The following is a 25,362-nucleotide window of genomic DNA, read 5'->3' as shown; positions in this document are numbered from 1 at the left end:
GCAATTTATAATGGCCAATTTACCTATCAATCTGCAAGTCTTTTGGCTTGTGGGAGGAAACCGGAGCGCCCGGAGAAAACCCACGCAGACACAGGGAGAACTTGCAAACTCCGCACAAGCAGTACCCAGAATTGAACCCGGGTCGCTGGAGCAGTGAGGCTGCAGTGCTAACCACTGTGCCACTGTGGCTAGGAGGAAACATTTTCCCGTAGCGGAGGGGTCAAGAACCAGGGGGCACAGATTTAGGGTAAGGGGCAGGAGGTTTAGGGGAGATTTGAGGAAACATTTTTTTCACCCAGAGGGTGGTTGGAATCTGGAATGCACTGCCCGAAGAGGTGGTGGAGGCAGGATCCCTCACAACATTTAAGAAGTATTTAGATGATGACTTGAAATGCCATAGCATACAAGGCTACAGGCCAACTGCTGGAATATGGGATTAGAATAGTTGGGTGCTATATGGCCGACACAGACACGATGGGCCGAAGGGCCTGCTTCTGTGCTGTATAACTATGACTCTATGACAGTATGATTCACAGAAATGTCCCTTTAAAAACTTACTTTGTTCCTAAGGGCTTGAAGCCCTTTAAAAATGGCGCCGGTGCCTGTGCAGTGGCACTGGACACCGCTGCAAGGGACGGAGCGGCCGCCCCTTCTACGTCATTGGGGCAGCCGTCCCACCCCCTCTATTCAAATGAACCCCCATGCGAAATATCGGGGGGGGATCAGTGGCGGCGCATCCGCACCTGAAGGCTGCCGACTTCAAAGCACACCGCAATAAAATGCAGCCCAACATTTCTGCAATATCATTTCATACCTTCAAGATATTTTCAAAGAATTTGCACCCAGTTCAAGAGTAAGCAAATAAGCTAGCATATGTTGAATTTGGGGTTACTCCATTTGTAGATTGCTTCAGATATCAGTGATGTTGAAAAATTGTTCAATTGTATAAACAAATTGCACAAGGATAATAATCTTTTATGATACATCGCATACCCAGTTACATACTGAAGGTGGTTGAAATTTATCAAAGTCTTCTCTCAAGTTACTGAGGAATCCTAAAGCAACATGGAAGATTTTAAAAAGGAACTACATAAGATTCCACACATTGAGGTTGAGCTACATATTGGATTTGGTACAAATGCATTAAAGGTTTCTCAAGTTATTGAGGAAACTAATATAGCAAAGAAAGCCATAATGAATTTCACAGAATTGCTCAACTTTCCAAAGCATATTACATTTTGACAAATACTAAATGTGATAAAAACTTGTTGGGCTCAATTTACTGGCATGATACAAACAAAATCTGGCAAGACAGCAATATTGAATTTCAGAGATAATCCACAAAGCGATGGGATCAACGCAAGTAAAACTGACGCAAATCCCCAATAGGTTTCTTAAATTATCAAGGCGACACTGAAAAACAAAATGAATGGAGCAGCAAACGTGAACTCTACATACCAATTTTGACAAATTGCCCAGTAGCGTGATGGAATACTCGTCAGAATGGGTACAGCCGAAACAATTCTGAGAAAGTTTAGTTTAGATATACAGCACTGAAACAGGCCCTTCGACCCACCGAGTCTGTGCCGACCATCAACCACCCATTTATACTAATCCTACACTAATTCCATATTCCTACCACATCCCCACCTGTCCCTATATTTCCCTACCACATACCTATACTAGGGGCAATTTATAATGGCCAATTTACCTATCAACCTGCATGTGGGAGGAAACCGGAACACCCGGAGGAAACCCACGCAGACACAGGGAGAACTTGCAAACTCCACATAGGCAGTACCCAGAATTGAACCCGGGTCGCTGGAGCTGTGAGGCTGCGGTGCTAACCACTGCGCCGCCCCTAAAGCTTGGCACAACCCCAGAGCGAGAGAGAGCAGTTTGCTCGAGTGGTGCACATGCCATTAGACTCAATATCCAATCCACATCACCATCATTCTGTGGCAGCCGTATGCTCAATGTACAGGATATACTGCAGCAACTCACCAACATTACTTTGACAGCATCTCTCTCCCCTGCAACCTCTACTAGCAAAACGCACAAGAGTCAAAGGAAAAACATCACCCTTAATTCTCCTCCAACTCTCATGCACATCATTGTTCATATATCATCACTGGGTCAATAGCCTGGAATGCCCTCCATAACACCACTGTGGAAGTACTATCACCGCAGGGGCTGAAATGGTTCACAGTGAGGTTGCATCACTCTCTTACAATGGGCAATAAATGTGGCCTTGCCAGTGTCACCCACATTGCAAGGACAAAAAAATGTTAGCATAAATCTTGCTGGAAAAATAACTGTTAATGATGCACAAATCAGATCGCAGATTTAGGGGATTAAGGGATACGCAGTGAGTTGCAAATCGCCAGAACTTGCTGGTCAATTTAAGGCACTCTGTCATTTGCTTCGCACAACGAATACCTCACCCTGTAATTTTTAAGAACTCGCTGGATTAGCACATTAATTGCCTATTAAACTCTTTGCAGAAAGAGATGACTGGGGATTATGAGTGCAAATACCTTTTAATGACATGATAATTGTTAATGCAATGTCAATGAACCGCTCTTTGCCGATATCAGCTTGTACTTCCAGCAAGTTACAGCACAAACTATATTTGAGCTGAAGGGTGCAGGGTAAAGTCTTAATGGTGCACGGCGGGAGATGTCCTGTTCCAGCAAGATTTGGCCCATTAGATCAGATTTTTTTTTGCAAAAAAAAAAAGCTCCCCTTATTTTTTTAATTTGTAGTACAGTACACTAATGGAAATCGGAAAATTTCGGGTTTTTTATATAAATATTTTATTCACCAATTGAAAATTAGAAAGTGCATTCAGCAATCAAAGTGTCAAAGAATGAAGACTTTAGACAGAAATCTATTAAAAAGCTTGAGCAATAACAGTTGGAGAAATGTCAATTTACAGATATAACAGACAAGTCAGAGTATGGCAGGCGAAAAATAGATTTTTTTTTGAAGTAACTGCAAAAATAAATCTTTAACAGAACATTCAAAGTGATACTGGACATTATGTATCTCTTCCTGCAAGGCTCAACATGACTGGGGTCTGCTTCATCTTTGTCAAACTTGCTATCTTGCAGATCAGCTCAATATCAAGTGCAGAACTCCAACTCCAAGTAACAACTATAAATCTCTGGTCATCCACTGTTTGCAGAAACTTCCTTCTTTGCAGTTCCAGCCCAGAATGGGCCAGTGGGTGAGAGACAGTAATCCGTGAAGAGGTGATGGGCTGGATTTTACCAGCCCCTTGACGTTGGGGGTCACGGCGAGGGGACCTGGAAAATATCTCCGGGAGAGGCCACCCACAGACCTCGACACGGGGAAGGCCCCACCTCATATTACCGGTGACGGCGAGGCTTCGCGGTGGCCCCCCTCCCGCTCACCGATTTAAATATGTAAACAAATGTTAATTACTGCATAATCACTTACTTCGTCCCGATGGCCGTCCGAAGCCGATATTCTGGCCAGTTGTCGGACTGCCCGCGCCTTCAGATCTCCGTTCGGAGGTCTCTTCCTATTAGTTGCTGAGATGGTGGGAAGGGGTTGAGGGTCAAAGTTAGTAAAGTTCGGGGTTGGGGAGTTCGAGATCGGAAAAAAAGATTTTTTTTGGGGGGGGTGGGGGGAGAAGAGGGAAATTTATACATTGATTACTCATTGGGGAGGTGGGCGAGGGGATTCAAAGTGCTATTAAAAGTTTGATTTTAGTTTTTTGGCGCCTGGGACCTTTAAAAATTTATATCTAATTGAAGGCCTTGAAGCCCTTTAAAAATGATGCCGGACGCCGTTGCCAGGGCCAGAGCACCCATCCCCTCTATGTCACCGGGGTAGGCGTTCTGTCCCCCTCCATGTAAATGGGTCAGAGCTCAGTGGCACACATCTCTCGCATGCGCGTGCCATTTTTGAAGCTCGCCGCCGGTCTGTAAAAATTCAGCTCAATGTTTCAGACAAGCAGAGCAACTAGTAAGATGGTCAAAAGCAGAGGAAAGAAAGCTGGAAATGAAAATGGCTCCGAAATGATGATGTGATCAGTGAGTTCCTAAAAATGTTACTGCAAATTTGTTTTATATTAATGATGAGTACTGTAATTAGTTCAATGTTGCATATGCCAATTGTTCTAATAAGCAGCTTTAAACCAAAACAAAAACTTTTTTAAAAAAGTCCAGAAAAAAGAGCTGCAACTTTAACGCACCTTTAAGATGTTTAATTGTTTACCACCTAATGTAGTCGATCATACGCTGAGCGAAGGTAATGGCATTTATTCTCTATTGTACTTCAAACACTGAACGTCTGCAGCATTCAACGAGCCATCATACTTTGCACAGACATTCACATACAATAATGTACCAATGTGAATTCAGTAAATAATATGAGATGAGGGAATATGAGTAAAAGAGATAAAAGTATGTCATATATTGATGGACACAGGGTCTTGGTGAATGTCACAACAAATGTGAATTCTACTTCATCTTGGCAGCATGGGAACAGATAATCTGCAACGGTTTTAATTGGTCTTATACTTCTAGGGAAACAATCAACTGAAGCTTGCAAGTTTGATTTTGGTTCCTATGCACATTTCATGCTAGGTTTTAAAAAAAAAAACCCAAGGCTCAAACTATTAATTTACTAAGTATTTGTGTTAATTGTGCTAAAAAAGTACACCTGCTGACAGATGTTGCACAATAGGAGTGGGCAAAAATCACGCAAACTAGTGATGTGCTGTTGAACTATCAATGACTAATGACGTTTCCTATGCATGTTAATGGATTGCTTTCGAGATATGGTTTCAGTATCTCATCAATCTTTACAAGTGAGTTTTTTTTTAACCACTTATGTTAAGAAAATGTGATCAACAATACAACCCTGAAGATCTAGAAAAACACATTTGCATCAGATGCATTTTACCTTTACCGATGCTTTAGGATATATCACCCTCATTTATCACAGGAAATCATTAGAGAATCTACTGGGACTTAGTTTAGGAAAACTGAAGTATTTCTGTAAATAGCTCATCACATGTAAACAGATGTTGTGGTTCTAAGACCACATAACATCAATAATACTTTGAAATTTGTCAATTTAAAAAATGGTTACAGCATCCAAAAATCCATAGCTAAGCATATCAAATCATAAGTTAGTGAAGTAGTATAAGAAATTTTCAGATAGAAACCCAACAAAAACAGCTTAATATATTTTGTGAGCATTTAAATGCAGTCATTCGCAATTATAAAATATTCCAGTGGTCTTTACTAGTACATATTTTTGGTATAAAAAAATTCAAGATTTTTTAAAGCCTGGGGAAATTCTGAATGCAATTATACTTTAAGTTCAATAAAATACATTGTTCTTACAACACTTGAATTAAAAAATTGTTTTCTTTGAATCAGTGGATAGTGACATTTTCTAAACAGGCTGTAATTTTTTAGCACATCTCTAAGTGCATAGTGTTCAGCAATCATTGTCAGGCAATCTTCTCTCTAAGCTGCGCAGCAACCCAAAAGTTGCACAAGTTGGCACCTTTAAATTACAGTGTATGCTCAGCTGTGCAAAAAAAATTTGAAGGGCATGCACTTAAGCAAATCGTCTGTGCACTCCAAAAAAAAATTTGGAGGGCATGTTATCAGGTATGTGACATTATCTCATTACCAGCCTGTTTTGTGAAGTACAACAGATTGCAGCTTGTGCAAAATTAAGTCTTTGTTTCCTTTTATAAACTAGGTCTCATTTCAGATCTGAACTTCTGGCGAAGGGTCACCGTACAGAAACGTCAACGGTTTCTGTCTCCACAGATGCAGCCAGACTTGATGACCATTTCCAGCATTTTCTGTTTTTATTTCAGATTTCCAGCAACTGCAGTATTTTGCTTCTGTCTTGTATCGGGTCAAATGAATCTCTTGGACTTGAAAAAAATCCACAATGTAAATCTGTTTCAGTAAATAACAGCCTTTGAAGTGTTATGGGAGGAGGGGGTGTTCATAATGAGAAACAAATTGAGGGATGGAGGTGGTAGTTTTTAAACCTTCATAATTGACGCCCACACAGAGATCTACATAACATGAGGCTTATGCCATTACAAAACAAGATCAGCATCAAGGAAGCTACCTCTGCAAACCATTAGTTAAGACTCTATTAATGAGCATACTGGTGCAACTTGAATAAATTCAGATTATTAGCTTCACTGTGTTATCAAATGGGTATTGCTACATTAACCTGAAAGATTTTTTAGCTAACTATGTGTATAAGAGAATTAGACAAATTTCTGATTCAACAGGAAGTAAGAGGGCTTGGGTCTGTAGGGCAACAAAGAATGACCAGACCATGTACCCTGGATTACTAGACCAGTAACATAATAACAATGCTAAAAACGAATGAGCTATGAAAAGAGTAAGCTAGACCTGTTCTCATGAGTGTGGGGAAATCAAGTTAAAAATCAGTGGGACATATCTGGAAGAGCCATTTGTAAACAATCAGTAGAACAGAGTTGGGAACAGAATTATGATTTAATTATTATTTACACATTACTCTTGATGGTAAATGCCTATGTGATGAAAGCAGGAAGCAACAAGGGCAGTTATAATCCTTCTTAGGATTGAAAGCAGAAAAAAAATTCCATTTATATAGTGCCTTTCACAACCACCATACATTCCAAAGCACTTTACAGGCAGATAAATACTTCTGAAGTGTACCTAGTCACTGTTGTAATGTAGAAAATGTGGCAGCCAATTTGCACACAGCAAGCTCCCACAAACAGCAATGTGAAAATGACCAGATAATTTGTTTTGTAATGTTGATTGAGGGATAAACATTGGCCAGGATACCTTGGATAACCCCTGCTCATCTTCAAAATAGTGCCATGGGATCATTTACGTCCACCTGAGGAAGCACACAGGATTTTGGGTTAATGTCTCATGCAAAAGACAACACCTCCGAATATGCAGCACTCCCTCTGTACTGCACTGGACTGTCAGCTTAGATGCGTGCTCAAGTCTTCGAGTGGGACTTGAACCCACAACCTTGTGATTCAGAGGCGAGTGCACTACCAACTGAACCACAGGTATCTTCCGGTCTTGTCTTGGAATAAAATGCCACTTGCACATCAGGATTCAAAGATTATTTCTTGTAGCTGAAGTGGAATCAAATACTCATCTGTGCGGGGTAGTGCTAGACACTGAGCTGAGCTTCCATCTCAATTCCATTGTTGCCAAGAGTACTTAGTAAAACCTATTACATTACCTTCGCTGTTTCTGAAACACGGCTAAAATCCTAAACAACACAATGGTCCCTCAAATCTCAACTTATCTAATACTCACCTAGTCAGCATCAACCTGTCATAAATTAATACTTATTCAGCATGCACACTTTCCATCACTACTCCTTGAAAAGATCCACTACCTAAAACACTTTGATGAATGGACTTCCAAGAGCCTTATCCTCACATTCAAATCCAAACACTATTTCATCCTAGCCTATCTCAGCCATATGTCCCAACATTCACCCTCCACTCCTTTGAACGTGAACCAATTATTCTCAGTTTCCTCTGCTCCATTATCAATAGCCACTCTTCCAGTCACTATATCCCTTGCCCTTGGGAATGCCCTCCTTAAATCCCTCTGCTTTGCCATTCCTTGAAAAGCCTTCACCATGATTGCACCCAGGATCCAAATCTCTTCATTACAGACAGATAGACAAGCATTTATATAGTGCCTTTCACAACCACAGAGTGTCTCAAAGCACTTTACAGCCAATGTAGTACTTTCTGAAGCACAGTTACAGTTGCAATGCAGGAAACGCAGCAGCCAATTTGCACACAGAAAACTCCCACAAACAGCAATGTGATTATGACCAGATAATCTGTTTTTGTGATGTTGATTGAGGGATAGATATTGGCCAGGCCACCGGGGAGAACTCCCCTGCTCTTCTTAATAGCATCATGGGATCATTTACATTCACCAGAGAGGGTAGACAGAGCCTCGGTTTAATATCACATCCAAAACTCAAGAAGTTGGAAATTCACCATTCTGGGCATGGCCTCTCCTTAGAACTACAGAAATACAAGTTGTTTAAAAACTGCAGATAAACGATTCCCCACACATTTTTCTCTGTATGCTAATCAAAAATTCATCAGGAAGAAATTTATTAAATTAATGCTCGAAGGAAAATATCAGGCAGTTAATGTGCAACCTGAAATTAACATTTTATAGCCAAAGTCATCATTTCGATTAATCTATGAAGCATATCTCATTTTCACTCATTGATTAAACAACTAATTATTTCCAATTTTCTCTACATACGTAATTACCATTTCAGTTAATGATACAGTACATAAATGAGAATATTGTAAATTATATTGTAATTTTTTTTCCAAGTGTGTCTGCCTTGGCTCAGTGATAGTTCTCACCTCAGTCAGGTGGTCATGAGTTCACAACCCACTCCAGAGACTTGAGCACATAATATAGGCTGACACTCCAGAGTAGTAGCGAGGGAACACTCCATTCTTGGAGGTGCTGTCTTTATTAAACTGAGGGCCCATCTGCCTCTTACGTGAAAGTAAAAGATCCCATGGCATAATTTAAAAAGAACATGGAAGTTCTGTTTCCTGGCTAGCATTTAATTCCTCAACTAACTTCTCTAAAAAAATGATCTTCTCACTTATCTCACTGCTGTTTGTGGGAGCTTGTGGTGTGAAAAAATGGCTGGCATGTTTCCCTGCATTACAACTGTGACTACACTTCAAAAGCATTTAATTGGCTAGAAAGTGAATTTGAATGCATTTATTTTTAGCTACAAACTTTCATTCATTCTGACAAATGCACAAGCGGAGGGGCTGGACAATTTGGAAAGCAGTGGAAGCAAGGTTATTGGGATACGGTTAGCAGCAGAGTGGGGAGTGTCCAATAGTGAAGCACTAATAAAGGACTGTACTTTGTGCAGCAAGACTGTTATAGGGAAAAGGTTATGATGGGCACACCGTATAGCCGACAATCAGTACCCGAGAGGGAGAGAGTAGGTCCGACCTATGAAAAGTCAACATGGAGGATAGAGCAAAGATGGTGGGACTGTGTACAGAAAAACCTGAAGGAAAGGTATCTGGACAACTCTAGGAGCTGGCAAAGGGGAAAAACAAAATCTTGAGGCACTAATAACCAGACAAGGATTATTCTTTTTTTTTTAAGCTGGGAAAAGCAAGATACATAATCAGGCCCATGGTTCAGAATGCGACCAAAGTTGAAATAATTCAAAGACATGACAAAGTAAATCAGGAAGTATTGATTAGGTAATGTCAAATTTAACTAATGGCTGTTCTTTGTATGAATGTCTTTACATTAACATTCTACATTACTTACTTTTGTACCACATGCAAAGTAAAATATACAACTGCAGCAATTATTTTTGCGTAAACTAATTGCAACCAAACACTACAGTAATATTTAAATAAAAGCAAAATACTGCAGATGTTGGAAATCTGAAATAAAAACAGAATGAGTTCTGAGGAAAGGACACAGACCTGAAAGGCGTTAACTGTTTCTCTCTGCACAGATGCTGCCAGACCTGCTGAGTATTTCCAGCACTTTCTGTTTTTATTACAGTAACATTTAATAAGTTAAACAATGAAACTACATATGAGAAGGGTCTTTGCAGGAGATACTGCACATTTCATTTCAAAGAATTTCAGAATTCTGCACAGTAGAATCCCTAAACAAAACAAATATTAATGCACTATGTATATAATTGGTAAAATATGTAGACTACAAGTGTTACATATGGGTTTCAGCTAAGTGTCAGACCAAAATAAGATTGTTTAACCCTTTGTTTGGTGTACTCCTGAAAGTTATCAAAATATCATTAAACAGTCTTTAAAATAAGCAACAATTAATCAGATGTGAATTTTACTCATGCAATATACTTCAGTAATAACATTTAGAATACCTATTATTAAATGTGCGATTATTCATATAATATAGGCAATTACCTGATTAAATATTTCTACAGACAATAAGCAAAATATTTCATGGTCAACCTACCTTAAGGATATTTTGTGTTTCATTCCATTTATTTGTCCACTCTTTGGTCAGTTCCTCTACCTAACAGGCAACAATGAAACAAGCATTACAGACCCAAATGAATAACATTTCTCTGCACCAATTTACTCCCCACAGGTGCAGAGCAGTTAATGAGAAACATGTTTCATCTGGATCTCTTCATGAATCAGTTTTTTTTTCCGTTCATGGAATGTGGGTATCTCTGGCAAAGCCGACATTTATTGCCCATCCCTAATTGCCCTCGAGAAGGTGGTGGTGAGCTGCCTTCTTGAACCGCTGCAGTCCTTCCGGTTTAGGTACACCTCCAGTCCTGTTAGGGAGGGAGTGCCAGGATTTTAACCCAGTGACAGCGAAGGAACGGCGATATAGCTCCAAGTCAGAATGGTGTGTGGCTTGGAGGGGAACTTGTAGGTGATGGTGTTCCCATGCATCTGCTGCCCTTGTCCTTCAATGTGGCAGAGGCCTCGTGTTGGTAAGGTGCTGTGGAAGGAACCTTGGTGAGTTGCTGCAGTACATCTTGTAGATGGTACAGACTGCTGCCACTGTGCGTCAGTAGTGAAGGGAGTGAATATTGAAGTTGGTGGATGGGGTGCCAATCAAGCGGGCTGCTATTAGCCGATATTCTATAGCAATCCAGTTATTTTAGTCCATATTAAGTGGCTAGGCCAAATAACCTGAAATCAGTGCTTAAAAATAGGATTTCTTAAAAGCAAAACCATGGGACAAGCACCAAAGATTCAGCAGAACACCCCCTACCCACAAACAAGTATTTAATAGTTGACATGAAAGGCTGCAAGAGTTAGGACAAAATACTGGTAGCCATTGAGTTTAAAAATTGTAACACTGATGCGGAATGTTGGTCTGGGATTCATTGTGATTCTGAAAAGTGTGTGTTTAAAAATTAAGTATTTAATTGCAATGCAGATGAAATGGAAATTATCCATCATATTATATTCCAGTTCTCTGAACATGTTGGATTTTCCCCGATCATAAATGCTGCGAATTGCTGCATTTGCATCTGCATTACCACACAACCCATCATAAAAACTGCACAAATATTAACGGCTCTGAATCCAGAGTAGTTTCCTACAAGAATGCCAGTTATGCATACATGTGTTTACGTCAATAAGATTCTCCTTCAGAGAATCTCATATCACTGGATGAAGAATAATAACTGAAACTAGAGAAGACAGCACTAATCTGCTCAGAGAGATCTACATTCCATCTTCAGCATGTTTGTTTGGAAATAGCAAACCCAGTTTGCCTCTGATCGTAAAGAGATGTAAACAGCCCAAGGTGAGATGAATCTCAGTTCAGTACACAAAGAAAATAAGATGTGTGCACATCTAAACATCATCTCTATAGATTGAAATACTGGAAATTTAATTCAACTTTAGGTTGATTTAGCTGAAACTCAAAAATTACAGTGGTAAGGATACTGTAATTAGGCCTCAGGATAATTCTGCACCACACTTTTCACGACCAGTCTGAGTCAACAACCTGAACTTTATAAATCCATCCAACTGAATGATAAAAAGCAACCAAAGCAGAATATATGTGAAGGAATAGAAGGTTATATGCTGAGATGAAGAGAGGGGTGAGGAGGGTCATGTGGAGCATAAACAACCGGTTGGACTGAATGGCCTGCTTCTGTGCTGAAAATTCAATGCAATGCAATGTAAACTTGTGATTGCTGGGTAACTTTATGAATCTACAGTATGTTAAGTTCATTCTTGTTGGGAAATGTGAAATTGGCTGCAGTTTGCAATGCTTTCAGATGTATGTTGACCAATACTCAAATTTCTTTGTATGTTCAACAAGAAGTATAGTTTCTTCTAAGGGTGATGCTTTCTGTAACTTCTGTTGTGCATTTTTGTGTCAATTTTGTTCTCATCAAGGTGGGAAAACACCATCTAAAAACATTGTATCCAAACATTTGTAATGAGACAGTCCTACCTAAAAAGATATCAATGTTTTATAAATGGGAAACCATATGCAAATATTTCACTATCAATGTTTGTTCACGAACCAAATGAGAGACTCAAAATGCTTTCTGAAAAATTTCATTTGCCAGTTCTCCCCCCCGCCCCCCGACAGTAATTGAAATTTGTAATGCACAAATTAAGGCAAAAACCATTCAAAAAATTCATATCAGCATGATTAAATTTGTCCATTGAATTGTCTTTCATGTCTTCTTACGCCTTCATTAGAAGTTTTAACTTGAAGGATTCAGTTCTCACAAAAGACAGGATTTGGCTTGACATTTGTGACAAGAATGTGATTATGTTTAGGTGAAAACAAATCTTGCAGTCAGAGGATGTGCAGTGTACGTTTCCCAGGATTTATCAGCAGCATTTATCTAGCCAAACAAAACAATACTTCTCTCAGTTTCTAATAATATTGTTTTTGGTTGTGTATCACAATTACTCAAAGACAAGCTACAGATCAAATTTCAAAAGGTAAAGTTTACACTGGGTTTTTTTTAAAAAAAAGAGTGCCTTCATGAGAGAGGGAGAAAGCCCTATTGTAGCTTTTGTTTTATATTTTAAAGTTGGTCCACCATTGGTGGTCACACCTTCAGTTGCCTCGGCCCTAAGCTCTGGAATACCCTCCATTCACCTCTCTAGCTTGCTTTCCACCTTTAAGACATTCCTTAAAACCTACTGCTTTGAACAAGCTTTTGATCATCTGCCCCAATATCTCCTTTTGTGGCTCTGTATGATATTTTGTTTTAAAATGCTGTGAAGCGCCTTGGGATGTTTTATTATGTTAAAGGCACGATATAAACATAAGTAGTTGTTATTGTATTTTAGTGGAGAGGGATAGTGCACCACAATCACAGAAGATGTAATTTGTGACTTTCATTAGGTGAAGACATAAAAAATATAAAATCAAAGTAACATATAAAAAGCACAAAATGAATGATTTTGAAATGGGGAGTAAATTATCTCGACACCCTTGGCCAAAGCTGCAATAGGGCTTATCCCACATCCTCTAATCCTGCTTCAACTGCACAGCACCTCTATTCTTGTCTCATTTTCACAATGCCATAGGTGATCAACTAATTTTATACATAGTTGGACCGAATGGCCTGTGTCGCTGATGTAAATTCAATGTTATCTACATATTTGGTGAATTAATTTAGAGAAGTAATATTTCTATACCAAAAGGACATCATAATGCTACTTACTCTAGCTTCATTTTGTTGAAGTTTCTCCTCCATACTTAAAGCTGTTGGAGAATCCAATAACGCAATCTGAAAGGAAAGACAAAATATATTTGACTGTGGGTAAACATGTCATAGGAGGAAATTGGGCAACATGGCAGAGAAACCTAGAAGCCTGCACTGGAGAATTCTCATCATCCCACAAACAAGCTATATTTGCATCCTTACTACTGCAAATATTCACACACAACTTAGATACTATGCATGCCAAAAGCCAAGCTCCGTCATATCTCAAACACAAGTTTCAGGTTTTTTTTTACATGTTTTTAAACAAAAAGGTGTTTATAGGCTTCAGTTAGATTATAAATAGTTACAAAAGGTTTTTTTTGTACTAAAATCTTAGAATTGTGTTTTAAAAAACTGAAAAAAGAAAGGATTTTCAATAGACTTGGACACCTGCAAATAGCTGGAAATTTTGGATGTTGACTGTATGCAAAAATAGGGGAAGCAAGCAGTTTCAAGGAAACCACAGGGGTTTGACCTCCCTTTGGGTGACAGAGGAGGTACTCGGTCTGGTCATATGATTGGCTCAGGAAGGTTTTTTTTCCACCTGGGATACTTTTAAAAACCAGTGAGTTGGACAAAGAGCAGGCATTTTGAAATCTTTGCTTTGACCTGCCTGGCGCAAGAGAGGAAGACCCAGAAAAGTGTTACCTCTCTCTGTAAAGAAATCCTACATCTTTTGGAAAGAAATCTTGCATTTAAAAGGTGGCACATTCCTACTGCCTCCAGTCTCTGAAGAATTCCTGCATCCTGTTGCCTCCTGTGTCTAGAATTCCTGCATCCTGTTGCCTCCTGTGTCTTGGGAGATCCTGAAATCTCCAGAAAGCTTCTACTACTAGAAGCTTCTACTACTAGACTGCTGTTTTTAAAAACCCAAGCAGACTGATTGCTGCACCCCTGCTGCAGACAAATTGCCTTGAACGCCTACCCATCACAGACTGTTCATCAACCTCACTTGGAGACTTCGAGTGGTATCCGACTATTCAATACTGGGACACCTCACCGTACCGAAAACATGTACCAGAACGTTGTAAACTAAATTTTATTTTTTCCTTTTTATTCCTAAGAAACAGCTGTAAACCAAAAATCCTTTTCCCGGTTAACCGTTTTTTTAATGTATGTGTGTACGCATGATGGTTGAGGAACGAAGGATATATCTTTTATTTCTTTTCTAATAAACAGTTAATGATGTTTTTTTAAAGAAATCTGGTTTGGTGTTTTATTCTGGGGGACAAATAAAGTGTTTAACTTGGTTATTCTTCAACTGGTGGGAAACTTTATTTGATATACTATGACCTGTGGAGTAGTGGGACTGAATTACAGTGCATTACTCCTGTCTTGGTCATAACAATATATATGATTTTTTTTTTAATAGATCCTTTCTCTTGATTGCTAGGGCAAGCAAAATCGTGAACTGTCTGAAAACGTTCAAGTACCTAAAGGATGGCATCTTGCATGGCTAATTTTTCACTGATATAATTTTACTGAATTCTTAAGCCAAACGCATTAGAAATTATCTCATATCTTTGAAATGTTGCAGGTGCCTGGCAAACACTCTGATTGTTGTTGGAACAAGGCAAACTATCTGATATGCAACACAGGTATAAAAAGCAGCTAGGGATAGATCATGCCCACAAACAGAATTTGATGGTCAAAAATGAATCATCTGCAAATGGCAGATGTCCAACAGCTGCCAAAAAGATCTTCCCCCACCTAGAGGAGTGCTTTGTCCAATCAGCTTTTAAAATGTACTTCCAAATATTTTACACAGGAATTTTCAATGATTACTGCTTCATCTTCCTACTTTGCTGCTGCCATTCCAGGCTTGACTGCCCATTGAATAAGTGCACTGCAGCCGTCTATGCATCTCTCAGCATTCTCCAAAGGTCCCAACAAGGCACCTATTGTTACTCACGAGCAGCAATTCAAAAATACCACATCCTCGCTCTTCAACAAACTTTCACCTAACACGCTCAGTGGGGTTGGGGCTAATGTTACCAATTTCCTTTCCATTCCCACTCACTACAGTTGCCAGGGACTCTGCCAGCAGGTCTCTCCACATTTTCCTCCAGTATGCTCATCCTCTCTCTTCTACAATTCAGTGACCTCCTATCCTCCTTGCATATTAACTGCCCAACCATACACAGCCCAGCCACCTTGGCATCTCTCATGGCCTTTCTACTCCCATGATCTCCAACATTGACAAGACCATCTCTGACCACTTCTTTATATCCCTCAGCACCTTCGGGTCCCATTTCATTTTGGAAAAAAAACTCCCCAATTCACTTACAGCTGCACTTTCCAAATCCCAATGCCGAGCCATTGGCCCTCAATTTGCCACAGTACCTCTGCAGCCAATCTGCTTAACCACTCCCTCATATATACACCTTTGATGCCCTTGTCCTCAGTAAATCCTCGACTCTCTCCCATCCTAGTCAACCTGGCTGGTATGATTTCCATCTTCATTCCTTAAAGTCTAAGGATTGCAGATTTGAGTGCATCTGGCACATGACTGATTTAGCAATCCATCACCAGATCTGGCTGGTGATTAAAAGTGCCATATAAATACTAGTAGCAGCAGTTGTACATTACAGAACAATTCCATCATCATGCCATACAGTCCTCATTAAAGTATCTGAGCATAGAACAAACAGAATTGCATTGAATCCTAGTTCAAATAAGAATGGCTTGAAGATACCAGTTATCAATGATGAGAAACAGTACATCCTTTACACTTGCTGTCAGCACTCCTTAATCATGGCCTCAATTCTGTCTTATTTCTGATATCAGAACTACACCATCTACTGTACCAGTGTGAACTTATCACCTTCCCACACTAGTAATTCCTGTGGTCAGTCTGATCTAAGTAAATGTCGCAATAATTCAAATGTATTGAAAACTTGTGCTAAATTATGGACAGTTAGGTGCTGTGAATTCACATCCAATTTATGAATAGCAAACAAAACAAAACCATTCTATTTATCAAGATTCAATATGAACCAAGGTCCCAAAGATGAACAGTAATGTGGCCCAGATTATTACTCAATTAGTATTTTTTTTCATTGGCTCAAAATGATTCATACTTAAAACTTGAAGATCACTGGCCATTTTTTAGAAAATTGCCAATAGGTTTAAAATTAATCCAGGCACTTCTGTTGCTATTAATGTAATGTAACATAGAACAAACAAAAACTTGAGTTGCAAGTCAGATTGTCAAAGGCCTCTATGCATTCAGGACATTAGATCCCCATTATTCTACAGAAACGATGCTGGATTTTGCCAGAGACAAAAATTCTCTCTGGGGTTACCACAGCAGTCGTCTTTGTAGTCAAATATAGTTTCCTTACTCTTTCAATCAGAAGTTTAGCAAAATTAACCAGGTACTTTGGATAGTTCAGAATATATTAACACCGAAGTTATTAGCCCAGAGGATATGATATAAAATGTATTTTAATAAAAGCTTTGAACTAAAAATTTTTTTACCTAAAATGAGCAACTTTAGTATCTCTCCACTGGAATATTTCACCCTTTGAACCATATAATTAATACAACCTTTTAGAACAAATGAAGCCTAGGTAGTTTGAATGCAGTGAATTTTAGTGCATCGCAGAATTAGGTGGATTCGGTACAGGTTGACACCACAGACTTGCTACATATTACTGGACCTGTAGCGCTAGCGTTTGCAGCTATGCTACAAATGCACCACTGCTTTTAAATTTCACCCACAGGTTAAGCCAAGGCTGTAGAAGAAAACCGCGGCTGCCACCTAGAGCTGAAACAAGAAAATTGGAGCCTCTGTATATAAGTCAATTATTAATCATGATCCAGAGTGGATTACATCCAAAAGAAAGTTTCTTAATTAGGTTTATAATTCTACAAAGCTAAAGTCAGCTCCATTAATTTCTTGTGGAAGGATCATTAATGTGTCCCCATTATTCCTGCAACAATCCACACAAGAAAACAGCAACTTCTATAAGCCAAGCTGAATGAGTATAAATGATTTAGCCATTAGTTGTACAACTCAATTAGTCCTTGAGGTAACTATAATGCAATAAGGCAATTAAAAATTGGAACCAGAAGATCTTTCCCTAAAAAACAAAAATAAATTACCAATCCATCAAAGATAAAAACTAACCTGATTCCCCTGAGCAAGTAAAGCCTTCAGTCGTGCTATTTCAGCACGTAGCTCACGAATGAGTTTAACATTAGAATCTTCATTAATGGTAGGTTTGTTAATGATGTTTTTGGCTCTGTTTGCATAGCGAAGTGTACTCAATGTTTCTCCATAATTGATATCTGCTGGTGAAATGGCTATCAAAAAGGATAATGAAAAATAATGAAGTATTGAGTTGACCATATATTCAAAGCATCTTTATATAAAGCCATACCTAAAACAAAACAGAATTCCTCACAGAACTTACAATGGAGTAACATGCAATTAGAGCAGGTTAACAAAACACAAATGTGGATTTCACAGTCAGCAGCAAAAAAAAAACGGCACTTGCAGCTGACCTTGAAGAAAGCTACCTACAAAGATCTAGTGATCTCTGTGGTGTGGATTTCCCCTTTCCCAACTTTGATTCTGGCTTTAACTCAAGGGGATCTCCACGCATCCAGCAACACTTTTGTCATCAAGCAGGCTAAGCAGCCTATGGGCGCACCCTGAGGAGGAGCAGGGTATCACTGACGGAAACTTTTGGATTGCTGATTGCTGTCCGTTTCAGTTGTAAATGATGGCGAAAGCAGAATTCTCACTGACAGTACACAACACTGATTATCCCTCACTTTTTAATCATTTTACAGTGAAATAATGATGGGAACATACACATGGGACTTAGATAGAAGTTGAAATAGCAAACTTTTAAAATATTTTTTAAATGTGTATTTTTATGAAGAGAAATTTGATATTCCAGTTATAAAATTAATTTTTCAGGGCCAGAGCGGTTGTTCAGCAATAATTATGAATTTAATACACCACTAAAAACCCAGTTACACATCATTCAACAAGGTGTAACTTTTTCCAAGAGCTTTTACAGCATAAAAGTGGAAGCTCACATTAATTAAGTGATTTCAAAAGATTTCTATCTGTGGGAACTTCAACAATTCATCCTGAGAAGCACCAGGAATCACTGACAACAACTTCTGGATTTCCGCCTTTAACTGCGCATGTGTGCATGTCAGAAATTGCTGTCAGTTTCAGTTGTAATGACAGTGAAATTAGGACTTAAAGTAAATTTGCTCATATTACTTTCTCAAATTTGCGTATGCTGCACACTATGATATATATTGTTTAAAGTTTACATAAATTTGGAGAACAACATATACATAATTATTTCTGGTGTCAGGCTTTTATAATGAAAACCTGTACGTCAACGCATCAGAATGGGAAGCCTTACATAAATATTATTTTAGGCAAGAGCACACTTTGTTGAAGATCCAATTAAATGATTCAAAATGCTTTTTGAAAATTATATTGTTCACTATTTCTCCTCAGCAACTGTAAGTCAAAATGTCCAAATTCAAGCTTTAAAAGTCATTTTAAAAAATTGCATTTCACAATAATTAAATTTATCTATTGTTTTCTGTAATTTTAATACTTTCATTAAAGCTTTTACCTGAATGCCTCAGCCTCTTTCAAAACTTATGTTTTTTTACCCAGAACGACAGTTCGCTAAAAGCAGATCCTGCAGTCTGAGCATGTGAAATGTGCACAATTTAAAGGATGCATTAGCGGCTTTTGGCTAGCCAAATACAAATGCTTCTCTCAGTCTCTAAGAAATAATTCCAATTTTTGTAAAAATAGAAAACCAATCATAGAAACTTCTGGTACGGGAGGTCATGCGGCCCATCATGTTTGTGCTGGGTCTTTGAGAGAGCAATCGTGCTCAGTCCCACACCCCCACTTTTTGCCCATAACCTTCAAGCTTCTCATCCTCAAGTAACCATCGAATTCCCTTTTAAAATTATCAACGGAATTAGCTTCCGCCACCTTTTCAGGTAGTGTTCCAGATAAGGAAACTCTCAGTGGAAAAAATTCTCACCTTCCCTCTAGATCTTTTGTCAATGATTTTGAATCCATGACCTCTAGTTACTGACCCAGTCACCAGAGGAAATGTTTTTCCCCTACTATTTCTATCAAAACCTCTCATCACCTTGAAAACCTTTATTAGGTTACCTCTTAACTTTCTGTTCCTACGAGAACAGCCCTAGCTTTTCCAATATCTCTTTACTGAAGTCTCTTTATCCCTGGTAAAATCATGACAAACCTCTTCTGTACCCTTTGACGCTTTTACATCTTTCCTAAAATGTGGTGCCCAGAATTGTCCACAATACTCCAGCTGAGACCTAAACAGTGATTATAAAGTTCTAACATGATCTTTTTGCTTTGATATTCTATTCCTCAATGTATCAACCCAACCGCCTTTATCAACTTGCCCTGCCAATTTTACGAATTTGTGCATATGGGCACCAAAATGTGTCTGCTCAACGACTATACTATAAATGGCACACTGTATTTCCATATTAGTCACCCCAAAGTGCATCACTTCAGACTTCCCCATTCTGAACTCCATCTTCCATGCTTCTGCCCATTTCACCATCCTAATCATGATCTACTACTTTGCCAACTTTCATATCCTCTGCAAATTTTATAACGCTGCTCCCTACATGTGAGTCTCCATCATTTATAAAAATTGCAACAAGAGTAATGGACACAAAACTGAACCTAAGGAACACCACTGCAAACCACCTCCCAGTCTGAAAAACATCCACCCACCACAGTTTGCTTCCCGTCATTGAGCCAATTTTGTATCCATACAGTCACTTTCCCCATAATTCCATGGGCTTCCATCTTCTAAATAAGCCTCCTATGTGGTACTTTGTCGAATGCCTTTCAAAAGTCCATATATACAACACTTTCTGCACTACTATCATCAACCTTCTATGTCACCTCAAAGAAATCAATCAAGTTAGTCAGACACGATTTACCTTTAACAAATCCATGCTGGCTCTCCTTGATTAAACTTTCATTTGGAAAAAGATGGGTTATTTAGTTCTGATAATGGTTGCCAGTAAGTTCCCTACCACTGACCTTATACTGACTGGCTTGTAGTTTCCTGGTTTATCTCTCTCTCTCCCCTTTCTTGAATAGTGGTATATAACATTAGCAACTCTCCATTCCTCCAGCACTGTATCCAATGAGGATTGAAAGATTGCGACCAATGCCGTTGTGATTTCTACCTTACTTCTTTCAGCTGAATAGGATGCATTCCATCTGGACCAGGTTACTTGCCAACTTTCAGAAATTAATATTTTTAATACTTATCCCCTATCTATTGCTACCTGGTCCATAACTCCGCCCCCCCCCCCCCCACCCTTTTTTAGTGTAAACCTCATGCCATCCGTTTCTTTTGTGAAAACAGATGCAAAGTACTCATTTAATACTTCTGCCATGCCCTCCATCTTTACATGAAGATTTCCCTTTAGGTCCTTAACAGGCCCAAACCTTTCCCTAGCAAGCCACTTACACTTTATAGGTTTAAAATATTTTTCAGGATTTAATTTAATTGTGCCTGTTAATCTTTTCTTGTAACCACTCTTTGCCTGACTTATTCCAATTTCCTCCTGTACTTTCCATAACCATCCTGGTTATAACTGAAGCTTGCTCCTGACAGATATCTGCATTATCTGAAGAAAAAAAACTAGAGGACAAATTTCAAAAGATTTATTGCAAATAAAATTCTTTAGTATCTTAATAAAACACAGAGAGGGAGAGGCAAAAACAATGACAGCACACCATACTTATTACAGACCTATTGTGATTTTATTGCTTTTCAATTAGAAACAATCTACAAACATAATAAACTTTAAATGTGAGAGAGACACAGGCTGAGAAATTGGAAAAAGACGCAAAATGGGGTGAGGTGGGGTGTGAACTGGAGTGGGTGATCACAAGTTGGCAGTGGCCCGCAGTATCTTTGTGGCGTTAGTAGGCACACTCCTGCTCCACAGAAACAAAAAGTATAAAAATGCTACTTACGTTCTGTTAGCTGGCCTCCCAGTCCATTGAAAGACCACTGCTTGGGCCATTGTAGACCAGAAAAACTGAGTGAAGCACCCATGAGGCAAACAAATTTTTTCTTTCAAGCTTGTTTAGTCCAAACAAGTACTATGCATCTGGAATGCTGCTCAGACTCTCCAGCTATGGAGAAGACTCAAAATTTACATAATGAAGGGTGGGGTGCAGTGGTTAATGAGTCTTTAATGAATCTCGTGCACAGGTCATGCAGAGGTTCCCATGTGTGCCTATGCATTGGTTGGCTATATTGGAAAGTATTCTGCACACTGAATGCAGCGGAGGCTTCATACCTCTGTGCCCATTACATGAGGAACGAGGATAAATTTGCATCAGCACAACTGCACCAGAAGTTATTATTAGCCCCAATATATAACATATTCCATTGAGAACAACTCACATCTGGACTTGGATATTGCAATTAGGGCAGCATTTTTAACTTAGGAGTAATGGTCAACACATGCATTTCTGTGTCTCTGATCTAAAAAGGCGACTTGGACACAGAAACAAACTATTTGTTAAATTTCCAGACACCAATAGAATAAAGAGTGTGGAAGGAATGAAGGGTGCAGGTCATGTTGTGTAGAAGTTTTAATTTATTACATAATTTGGAAAACAAATGGGAAATGAAATATAACACTCACAAATGCAAAGTATTCCAGCAAGATCTTGCGTATTTCATATAACACCTTTAACATATTACAACATCCCAAGGCACTTCACAGGACCCTTATCATGCAAAATTTGACACCAAGCTACATGAGCAGATATTAGGACAGGTAGCCAAATGCTCAGTCAACCAAAGAAGTAGCTTTTAAGGAGTGTCTGAAATGAGCAGAAAGAAGTAGAGAGTCGGCGAGGTTGAGGGAGGAGACCACGGAGCTTAGGACCTAGGCAGCTGAAGGCACAGCTGTCAACTGTGAAGCTGTGAAAATCAGGAATGCACAAGATGCCAGAATTAGAGGGGCACAGAGATCTTGGAGGTCTGTAGCGTGGAAAGACATTACAGATAGGGAGGGGCAAGGTCATGGAGCAATTTGAAAACAATGGGAATTTTAAAATTGAGGTGTTGCCAGACTGCAATCCAGAGGTGATGGTTGAGTAGGATTTGGTGAGAGTTAGGATAAAGGCAGCAAAGTTTTGGATGAGATCAAATAGAGGGTGCAAGATGGGAGGCTGGCCAAGAGAAATGATGCATTGAGAAATAAAAAGGAGCGGTATAAACATACAAGGAAATAACAGAACTATAGGGCAAGACGATGTTGTGCAGGCCCCCACCTGCCAAGAATGAGGCACATTAATTTTGTCACATGAACATTAATTTTAAACTGTTGCTGGAGTGAAGAAAGGACTTATTAAAAAATTGCCAGACATTTAGCTGAAAAACATTTACATACTTATAGACAGTGCTTGTGCAGACAAAAGGACCATTCCCTGACACGTTCAACCCACAACAGATTTTGACCACCAGACATCGAAGGTGTAAGGAAGAGCATTCCAGAGACTGTTAAGATGATACAATCCACAAAAGCCAGGACTGGTTAACCCAGCTAGTCACATGACTAACTGGCTGGTCCAGGGTCTTTTGAACTAGCCACAGAGTTTTTGAACTCAAAGACTGTTTGCTCCTGGAGTGAGAAGACCTCTCCTGTCCGCTCCCATCTCTTTCTCACAAGCCTCTGGACTCACAGAGGACACATGAACTTCAAGACAGAAAAGTCTCCTACATCGAACAAGGTTTAAGAAGAATACTGGGCTCCAATGAAAAGCAAGACCCACCTACAATCTAGGACTTTACAGCGAGCTCGAAGAACAGTAACCAAAACCATCTTCAGATATTGCCTCAAACTTTTCCACTTTATTTCTTATGCGCTTTTCTGTCTCTATCTGCACGCGTGTATCGCGTATGCATGCTAGAGTGGGCGCATGCGTATCCGAAGGTATTAACCGAATTAGAGTGTAAGTTTGATAAAGTTCAACCTTTTTTCTTTAAGCCCAAGAAAATCTGTTAGCTAGTTTCTTTGCCTTATAATTGGAAGTTAGTGAACATGGATTCACTAAGGGGGAGCTAAAAAAAACGGTGTGTTTAAAATTAAACCCAGTTACCGTAAGACCAGGTGAAGGCGGAGAGGGAACCCTAGACCCCTTTTTCACCTGGTCGTAACAACAACATAGGGCTTAGCAGTAAAAGTAACTTCCCAACATTTACTGCGCAGAGAAGCAATTTAAAAAAACTAATAGAATGTTGGGATCCATAGCCACAGTGGAGGGCACTGGAGAAAAAGATACAGAAAGGGTCATTAAATTGTTGTCGCCAAGTGCCAAGAGGATGAGCGATCACAAAAGATCAGAGAAACTAAAGCTCCATTGGGAAAGAGGGAGAGGATCTAAACAAGGTATATTAAACATTCTTTGATTACCCCTCTGTGAAGCACTTTGGGACATCTTCCTGTCAAAGGCACTGTATAAATGCAAATTGCTATTACTAAATGGTATAACTAAAATGAACCCAGGAAACTATTTCAAAATTATTCAATCATTCTATTATGAAATGGGACTTAAATTAAATGAAAGGTAATGTTAAGAAAAGTTACTCAAATCAGCAATTTGAATATGCAACCGGGTAAGATTGTGGAGTCAAAGATATTAAGGGAGTTACAATTGAATGCTAGGCTAGGTGAGTTGGAATTCTAGGGACTAGCTTGATGAGCCTAATGGCCTTAGCTTGTCCAGTGCTTTTTCTCAGCTGCTTAACCATTGATGACAATATGCAGGGTAACAGGGTTTAAGAAGCTGCTCATACCAGTAAAATGAGGGAGCCGAAGTGGGGGGGGGGGGGGGGGGGGGGGGGGGGGGCGGCAATAAAACATTTGCAGATTGGAAAGTAAAATGACTTTCAGTACAACAGACTCACACAACACTTCTGTAAAACGGCAAAATATTTTCTGGGACTCCTACACATAGAATATATCCTATTTGTTGGACTGTTTCTCTGCCTCTCCACCAAACATGGAGAGGCATATCTGGGCGACTCTTGTTCCAGGAGTTGGTTAGACGTGGATCAGGGAGTGGGTCTCCAAAGAACTCTGGATATAGATATCTGGAACCAGCCTAAATCCTTATCTGGAGGTGCCTATACCAAGCAAACTATGTACGGATGGTGTTCACAGCCAACTGACACTGGTTTTATTATTCACTATAATGAAATTTATAACCATTTTGACATCTAGAACAAGAGTTGTGTTTGGGGTAGTTCATAGGCATAAATGAGAAAATCAATATGTTGGAACATGAAATTATATGCATTATAAAAACTAAAACCTTACTGGCAATCATAATGGTTTTTGAGTTTCCACCAAGGCTGTCTTTCAATAACCAGGTCAAAACAGAGTCTCTGTAAGGCACAAACACTTGTTTCTTCTTTGCTTGAGAATTTGACCTATCCTGAGACAAGTCAGCTGTGAAAATAAAGAGCAGTTCAATTCATCACTTTTCAAGAACCTCGTGGAAATCCAATGCAATGACAGTCACCTGCTTTTAATAAACATTAATTGTTACTTCCAAGATTATAAATGCTTTGAGAAAAATTTGAATAAAGAACTTACCCAAAGCAGAAATGACATTTCCCAACGTGACTAAAGACTTATTAATATTCCCTCCTTCTTTCAATCTTACGCCAGTAGCACCTGTGGCATCTGCTCGTTCACTTCCTGCAAGATCAACCAAGTGGATCTTGCTAATAGTTTCACAAGGCATTTCAGCATCAAATTTGGCCTAGGATTTCAATTAAGAAACACAGGATCCTCAAAAATTATTCTTTTCAGAAAATGGTTACTTGGAGAAGTAGCATTTAGATCAACAACATTTATATCAACAAATTTATGCCTAGACATACAATGAGGCTTTTTTTTTTACATTAATATAAATTAAATGCTATACCACAATGTGCAAAAAAATGAAACAGTTTTCCCTTACCCACATTTCACAAC

At 39.2% G+C, this 25,362-nt stretch overlaps 1 protein-coding gene across 5 annotated transcripts in view; it reads right to left on the bottom strand.

Moving 5' to 3' along the window:
* The window catches only part of kif16ba (kinesin family member 16Ba), a 167,700-nt gene that overhangs the window by 92,251 nt on the left and 50,087 nt on the right, over positions 1-25,362 (bottom strand). For all 5 annotated transcript variants that reach the window (XM_068044302.1, XM_068044306.1, XM_068044307.1 and 2 more), the window contains exons 8-12: positions 24,979-25,147; positions 24,700-24,831; positions 17,435-17,610; positions 13,261-13,326; positions 10,053-10,112 (exon numbers count right to left, since the gene is read on the bottom strand). In XM_068044302.1, coding sequence (XP_067900403.1) covers positions 10,053-10,112; positions 13,261-13,326; positions 17,435-17,610; positions 24,700-24,831; positions 24,979-25,147 — 603 coding nt within the window. The remainder of the gene's footprint in view (positions 1-10,052; positions 10,113-13,260; positions 13,327-17,434; positions 17,611-24,699; positions 24,832-24,978; positions 25,148-25,362) is intronic.

Source organism: Heterodontus francisci, chromosome 13 (genome assembly GCF_036365525.1).
Source record: "Heterodontus francisci isolate sHetFra1 chromosome 13, sHetFra1.hap1, whole genome shotgun sequence".
NCBI classification, from domain to species: domain Eukaryota; kingdom Metazoa; phylum Chordata; class Chondrichthyes; order Heterodontiformes; family Heterodontidae; genus Heterodontus; species Heterodontus francisci.
This window is presented reverse-complemented; position numbering and strand designations above follow the sequence as displayed.